This window comes from Morone saxatilis, unplaced genomic scaffold (genome assembly GCF_004916995.1).
Source record: "Morone saxatilis isolate NCDOM2014 unplaced genomic scaffold, NCSU_SB_2.0 Contig22, whole genome shotgun sequence".
Lineage (NCBI taxonomy): Eukaryota > Metazoa > Chordata > Actinopteri > Moronidae > Morone > Morone saxatilis.
Genome location: NW_023339785.1, coordinates 24,107,880 through 24,115,783, shown reverse-complemented (window position 1 = coordinate 24,115,783; position 7,904 = coordinate 24,107,880). Strand labels below are relative to the sequence as shown.

The window sequence follows — 7,904 nt, the reverse complement described above, 5'->3', positions numbered from 1 at the left end:
TGTGAAATATAGTAATTGAAACAAAGGTTATATTTAATCTTTATATAAACTTTCACTTTTCAACCAAATTTTGTTGTTTAAAACGAGACATCTTCACCTGCAAATCATTAAATTGATGCTTGTATAAAATCAAAGCCATTACTTTTTGAGTCACCTTCCTCAACAGAAACATGTGACAGATGTGCATCACAGAGCTGAGCAGATCACTTCAGTGGAGTTACATCCTGTTCATGGTATTCATGTGTCTGTTTAGCATGCTGAAGCGAAGACAAACTTTACTTAGCATTTCCAGGATATCAGCAGTAAATCAACGTAGACGCAACGTGCTGTAGTGCTCCTGCTACCTTTGAGGACGTTCTGCAAAGGTACAGAATTACCTGTCCATCTGCCGCTTTTAGTGAAATATATTCAAATTTGACTGCAGCTTAGTCTAATAGGGCGGCAACACTTCAACACAACAGATGCGCCAGTCATAAAAGTGGCAAATAGTCGAACAAAGGTATGTGATGGCTTTAGCAGAGAGGACGCCGCCACCACTGACCTGTAATACCTGTCTGAAAAAAAAAAAAGACAAATCTTTTTCCCAGCTTCAGCAATATCCATCTGCTTAATGCAATCAAACTTTCTTCATGAGCTGGCTGCAGAGACGTTGGCAGATGGGATGACATCACAGAGTTTGGATTCATCAGCACACAGCGCAGTGATTTGGCTCGTGAAGCAGCTATTCTGTGACTGGATGGGAGTTTGTGGGCTGGCAGAGCTGCAGCAGGTAGAGTGATAGAGAACTGGCAGAGAACTTCAACTGTCAGTGAGCAACAGCCAGCGTGGCTGAAACAACACTGCAACATGAACCCACACACACTTGTGTGGGCAGATACGTCGCACTGAAGTATGCAGCAATATGAGCGCTCATACAAACAAAAGTGGAGGTTAATTATTTGTTAAAGGTTTCGCCACACCAGCAGGCCTGTCTATGCAATTAGAGGTTGTAGGTAAAAGCGTAACACTGACGTCCTGCAAGCAACACACACGGCAGCTCCGGCATCTTTGATCCCCATAAAGTTCACTCTGGTTTTGGCTCTCTGAAGAGTTTCACTCTTGAACTCTCAGAACGCAGTTTTAATGAGCTCTGGGCGCTGTGCAGCTATGATGGAGTAGCACTTACAGGTCAGCATATTTTCACTGGAGTGTGTTTGAGAATGAGAAAGAGAGAGTTATAACGATACAAGAAGACAGATTGATTGATAGAGGATGACTGATCTTAAGTGATTTCTCTTCAATTACCTCCAGTCATTAGTTCATCTGTCTTCATTATCAGCTTGTTAAGCAGTCGGGATCAGAGCAGGTAGACGGTTACAGCGATGGCTGTTTTTGGGAATACTTTAAAAGTTACGAGCTTTTTCAGGTTACCGACACATTATGAACAGATGAACTAAACTGGCTTTTCATGAGGAATTGCATGTTCTGCTTATATTCCCTTAAAAGCGAGTCCCTACTTTTCCAATGAGTTGTCAAATTTCACACATGAATGCGACGGCTGCCCCCCCCCCCCCACTGGGACACCAGAGGTTATTTGGAGGAGCTGATGAGCAGACGATTCTTTACGGAGCATTCTGGGTGAAGCTTATTTTTTATTTTTTTGCTTTTGGACTTTTTGTCGATGCAGTGGTTTGTGTGAGGGCTGTGTTTTCTTCTACTGCAGGCAGCATGGTGCCAACATGTTTTTAACTGCTTTGGGCTGCGAACGTGGTCAGTTTTTGAACACAAAATCAAAGCTGTTTTTCCCTATTTTATTTTGTGTCCCGCAGGGGTCAAATAAATTAATGAAACAGTGTTGAAGGCAAAACAGCACACTTCAAATAATTGGCAGGAACACATTTTTACAATTTTAACTTGTAAATGAAGCATTCTGATGCTCCCTGGGCAAATAGAGAGAAACAATAGAAGATTTATAAATCAGTTTTTGTGGGCTGTAGCACCATGCCAACACATCCAACCTGCTGTGCAGACATAAAGAGACTCTCACATCCTGTTGAGAGTTGAAAAAGTGGTGGGAAACAGGCACCTCATGGCTAAGCAGCAACAACAAATGAAGTGAAGTTGACATTCTGGTGGGTAAACAGTTGAAGCCTGTAGCACCACACTGGATATATCCTACAGGCAGGAGAAGTAGTCAGGGTACTTTAGCCTGGGTGTGGCAATCCGTAGAGCAATTGACCCTCCTTAAGTCCCGCCTCTTTCGCTCTGTGCTGTAATAACCTTTTAACTAGCTGGTTATCATTTTGCAACATTTGCTAGCTAACTTTAAATGTGCCTGCCATATTTTAACGATCTTCAAAATTAGAAATGAGAAAATGAGCTAAAATTTAAAAATTTGCTCAATTCATTTTTCAGTTGATTTGGACAAGGTAACTAACATTTCAGGTTGAGTCGAGTGATAGAGTAAACTTCATCTCAGGTAGACAGACATCACGTGAGATCTAGTTCTGGTTGTCATACCTGCAGCAGCAGACTGTGGTTTATCTGGGAGAAGACAGGCGGGTTGTCGTTGACGTCGGTGACAGTGATGGTGATGAGAACCGCCGAGGACAGAGGAGGATCACCTTCATCCGCTGCCTGCACCGTCAGAGAGTAATGAGGGGTCTGGAGAGGAGAGAGAGGTGTTTATTTAACTCTTTTTTTAACACTTTTCCCTTTTATTTGGGTTGTTGTTTCTTTTACTTATTTAGTTGTTTCACAGCTTATTTTACTACGAATGAATCCCCCTTTGTATCTCTTTGTTTGAGAAATGAAACAACATAAAATAAATCTTCATGTCTATGTTTGTCCTTGTTCTTTTTCATTGATTTAACACACACAGAAACACACTGACCTCTTCTCTGTCCAGCGCAGTGCGGACAGTGATTTCTCCACTACGAGAGTGAATAGAGAACTGCTGCAGAGGGTCTCCGCTCACTATGTAGTAACGCAGCAGATTGTTGATTGGACCGTCCTGATCAGTGGCTGTTACCTGGGGAACAAAAGGAAGGGCGAAAGGTGAGCAGAATAACATCACTTCATGCCATATAAAGAAATTCTCTTCTGTCTTGATTCCTCCTGAGGGATAGCTATCGTGGCAGAGGTCAGACCAAAGATCCAAACGTTATAATGCTAGCATCCAACAAATGTGACTCAATAGAGCAACAACAATGCTGAGTGGTCATAAAGTAAGGTCAGAGGTCATGTTTAGCTACACAACAGCACCTCTGATGCTGGGTTAAAGAGATGACACGGTCTTTTCTCATTTCAAAGTTGCGAATACATCCTTGTGTTGAAGGACAATGTGTTAACACCACATTTACATCCACACAGTAAAGCAGAAAACACGTTTACTCGCACTGCTATAGCCTTATTTTCTCAAAAATCTTTGTTTATGTGCATTTTTTTGTTCACGGTTCTATCTTGTTTCCGCCTTATGATAAGCTTGAAAACAAGAGATATTAACTTGTTGCAATGAAAGGTTCAAGCCAAACCCATTAGCAGATTTGTTAATTAGTTGTAAATAAAGTCACCAAAATGATCCCGACATCTGGTGATCATTTTCACTTTTTAATTGCCAATGAATAAGGAATTTGCTTTTGGCTCTGGTTTTAGCTTGAACATTACTTTGTATTAGCCTGGATCTACTGACACTAAACTGCGTGTGAGCAGTTTCTTGTTACACCTTCTCAATTATTCTAGCTTGTAAGCCAATAGCAGCGTCTTTTGTTTCCGCTCTGGTTTTAATTGAACACAGTGCATCAGCTTATAACTTAGCCTCAGCTTTAATGATGACAACATTTGTCAACAACTGGGCCTACACTAGCTTGTCTAGATTTTATTATAAGCCCTAATTAGTCTTTTTTCTTTTTTTAACGGAATAATGTGTGGTAAGATTCACATTGTAAGAATTTTGTAGAATGAAATATAATTCTTCTTTCATCTGTCTTGTTTCAGGATATTGACACTCATATCTGGAAAATTCATGACACAATTGAAACAGGATGTACATAATAATCTTCAATGGCAGATTTGTTTTACAAAAAGACTTTTGGGCTCAATAATCGACAATATGAGTCACTAAGATGGAGTGCAATAAAATCATGACCTCATCCTGTCTGCTGAGAGAGAGACCACACTTCCCCATTTATGTGAAAACAGTTAAAACACAGCAACATGATGCAGTTAAATGGTGAAAACTGAGAGATGGAAAAGGGGGCGAGAGAAAAAAAAAGTAAAATATGAAACCATATGATTACAGACTCATCACCCAGCCATGGTCCAACCATCAGCGAACCACTGAGCTGTGTTATTGCTGTGTTATCTTGGCTGCTGGTCTGACAGATGACGGCTGAGGCGTCGGATAACTGTGTGTGTGTGTGTGTGTGTGTGCGTGTGTGTGTGTGTGTGTGTGTGTATGTTTTCTACACATCATCAACAGACTGCCTGCTCATTTCATGCTGACATTTTGTGTATGCCCATATGGAATTATGCTATTTTTCATGAGTTGAGCTCTCTGTGTTTGTCCTCAACTTGTTTGTGTGTAATATTTTATTACTTGAATCACCGGCGAGCAGCCAGGTGTCAGACACTGTCATATGTGTGTGTTTGTGCGTGTGGATTGAGATAATCCGCGTACATTTGCTTGTATGACCAACAAATATTTGTATGTAACACCTTTGGTATGTGCGTGCTGATGCATGATCATGATGTGTGTGTGTTGAGGCCGGAAAGCATAACACAGAAAATTCTGCTCTGAAGTTACAGATAACAGATAAATGCCCTTCAGTTAAATTGAACCTTGGAAATATATTTAATTTAAAGTCCAATTCAATTCAGTGATTCAATTAAAGATTACTGATGTTTTTGTGTCTATGATGTATGAATGTGCCCCATATTCTCGATATATGTGTGCATACTTGAAGAATTCATCATGAAGTAATTTATTCAATATGACCTTCACTCCGCTAATTCTTCCTCTGAAGACAACAACTTATTTCACCCTTGCAGATTCTGGGTTGTTTCAGGTGGGTGTGAAGAACAGTACAGCTTCTAGGGCCACAAGTTGAGCTTCTACAACAGTTTGTAACATACTTGAAGTGCACTTTCCTTCTATAACTGTTTAAATGCTTTTAGGCGTATATGTATACACCTGCGTCATTCTGCATGCGTCTCTTACCTTCATTACCAGGGCTCCAGGCGTCAGATCCTCTGATATCTCTGCACTGTAGTCGCCTCGTCCGAACACTGGCGCGTTGTCGTTCACGTCCGTCACGTTGATGATGACAGTGGTGATGTCACTGAGGGACGACTTGCCCCGACTCCCCTCCACAGAGAGGTAGTGCTCCCGGGAAACTTCAAAGTCCAGTGGTGCAATGAGGGTCAGAAGGCCTGGAAGACCACGGGGCAAAGACTGAATTATTCTTATTGAAAAGTGTGAGAAAATGAAGTACAGATTTGACCTGTTTACCCCCCAAAAGAGTATTGATTCTGCAAGAATCAAGAGTGGGAATCAGAGAAAGCTAGACTCTCTGCACTGAACTAACTGATCTTTCCCACCTATCTTTGGTTTATGTTAGTATAAAACATGACAGACCAGGCTGCTGAATATGCTGTTTTCTGATGTAATGTTACAAGATTTGTTAGGGGTGATGAAATCCTTGACTATTAAACAGTTACCTATGATGTGCAACAAAAGGTCAGTTCACCTTATGAGCAAAATACTCTGGGATTCATAAAACATCTGCAAGTTCTTGATTTTGTTCTGTGCAGTTCTGCAGCCTCTTCACCTGTCAGATTCTCTGGTGGATCCATCATTAGAAATACATGGTGCATTGCTGCTGAACACTCTTCAAAGTCACAGCACTTGGTTTAAATTCTAGTCGAGATCTCAGTGTTGGACTTATCTAAAACATGGCACCTTGGGTTTAAATATTTTAGGCTGGAATGCTCATTATATACCAGGAATAAAAAAAAAATCTGGATGGATGAAAATGGTACAAAAACAAAAGTGGGAAGCCTCAAATTAAGCATGCTAACATGGTAATGTGTAGCATATCGTCATTACATGCAGCACCTGCGCACTATGGCAGCAACAAACTGATTTACCTGCAAAATGCTAATATTTAGCATGTATACTAAAATGCAGGGAGGTTGCTAGAGCATTAGCAAGGTATAATGGATTTATGGAGGTTATGCTGTGTTAGCACTGCACCTTGTTTTACAACCTGAGAGCTGAATGGAAATCTATTCATTATTTTCATTAATTGAGCTGTTGGATAAGTGAAATGTTGAGCTGTTTGGCGTTTAGCCTATATAAAAATTTCAGCGGCAGATGAAAAAGAACAACCAACAGCTCTTCACAAAAGGCAGCTTAAAAAAGAGAAATTAATAATTTACACATAAGTCTGTACATCCAGGTTTTATCTTAAAAGATCTGGTCCAGATCAGGGATCCACAATTCTTATTCAGACCTTATTGCCATGCACTTCCGTCCTCACCACCATTGCTTTTCAACAGCAACAACTTGTCATCACCCTCGCTCCTATGTAAACTGTGATTGCTGGTTTGCTTGAACGCACTTCATGTTGAAAAATGCAGAATGTATATTATGCACTAGTAACAGACATAATATACTGTTTAAAATGGAATGTTTTTTTTAGCAGAGTGCTTTGGATGATAATATTCCACCAATGAGGTCCACACACACACACACACACACACACACACACACACACACACACACACACTGATGTGTGAGTGGTATCATGTGACATATCTAGTGAAACTCTTTACTTTTGTCAGCTCAGTGAAGCCTGTGAGCTCAACCTTTCAGGAATCTATAAATCTCTCACAGCCGCTGCTGCCTTCATGTGTCAATCCACATGTGAAGTTTACCTCCAATTTCATGGCAGAGATAAAAGATGCGTTAGAGTCCCTTATGGGGATATATGAGTGTGTGTCCACTTTTTTGTTCTGTTATTGAGTCATCCTTCGGTTCGGTTTGAGTCCTCATTTATCGACCTGCCGTAAACCTGCTCAACTTTAACAGATAGGCCTTTTTCAACCTCCTGCTTTACTCGCTCCTCTGGCATTTCATCAACGGAGCATTGTTTAGGAATGTTTTGGGTGTGAGGCTTCTAGTGGATATGTAATGACTTGCTCCCAGCTCGAGGTCTGACAAGAAAATAAACTAGTTTCCAGTGTTTATTTGTGTAGAGAGAAGAACGTATCAAGAAAGAACAGACCAATTTGCGATTACTAGAGCTGAAAACATTAGTTGATCATTGATTACAAAACTAAATTATTACACAATTAACTGGCAAGTATTTTAAGAATTGATGAGAGTCAATTATAATGCAACAATGGCAGGAAATTCCCTAAATACTAGCCGTAAGTTGGTGATTGTAATTGAAATTACAGTGGAGTTTCGGAACTTGCTTGCTGATGAAGATGTCACCCTTGAAGTTTAAGAAATTTTGATGGAGTATTTTTTTTTTAAACTATAAAAAACAAAAAAAACGTCCCTGGCCATGCCCTGAAACTGATTGGCCCACCCATATTCCTTACCTTTTGTAGCTGTAGTAGGCTCCGTTTTTAAAGCGTTAGGGAAGGTCTGGTAATCGGTATGAAATAAAATGACTAACGGGATCACATTGGTACCAACCATGTCATGATAGCTATGCTACCCTGTGCCAGTTTGGGGCAAAAACAATGTAGTTTTTTTTTTCCTTGTGGTAATAAATGTGTTTTTTTCATTGAGTGTATTTGAATATTTCTGCAAACTGGGGTCCCTAACAGTATTGGAATTATGAAATGACTGGAAAGCTGAGACACATACCTGATGCCACCTGTACATCAAGTCATGCCTCTTGTGCAACCCGTCA

General features: G+C 40.4%; 1 protein-coding gene and 1 long non-coding RNA gene across 3 annotated transcripts in view; one reads left to right on the top strand and one right to left on the bottom strand.

Annotated features, from left to right (window-relative positions):
• Window positions 1-7,904, top strand: part of LOC118333375 — a 598,798-nt gene that overhangs the window by 449,225 nt on the left and 141,669 nt on the right. The window lies entirely within an intron of this gene.
• Window positions 1-7,904, bottom strand: part of fat2 (FAT atypical cadherin 2) — a 103,071-nt gene that overhangs the window by 33,480 nt on the left and 61,687 nt on the right. For both annotated transcript variants that reach the window (XM_035668969.1, XM_035668970.1), the window contains 3 exons: window positions 5,198-5,409; window positions 2,873-3,010; window positions 2,500-2,643 (listed from right to left, as the gene is read on the bottom strand). In XM_035668969.1, coding sequence (XP_035524862.1) covers window positions 2,500-2,643; window positions 2,873-3,010; window positions 5,198-5,409 — 494 coding nt within the window. The remainder of the gene's footprint in view (window positions 1-2,499; window positions 2,644-2,872; window positions 3,011-5,197; window positions 5,410-7,904) is intronic.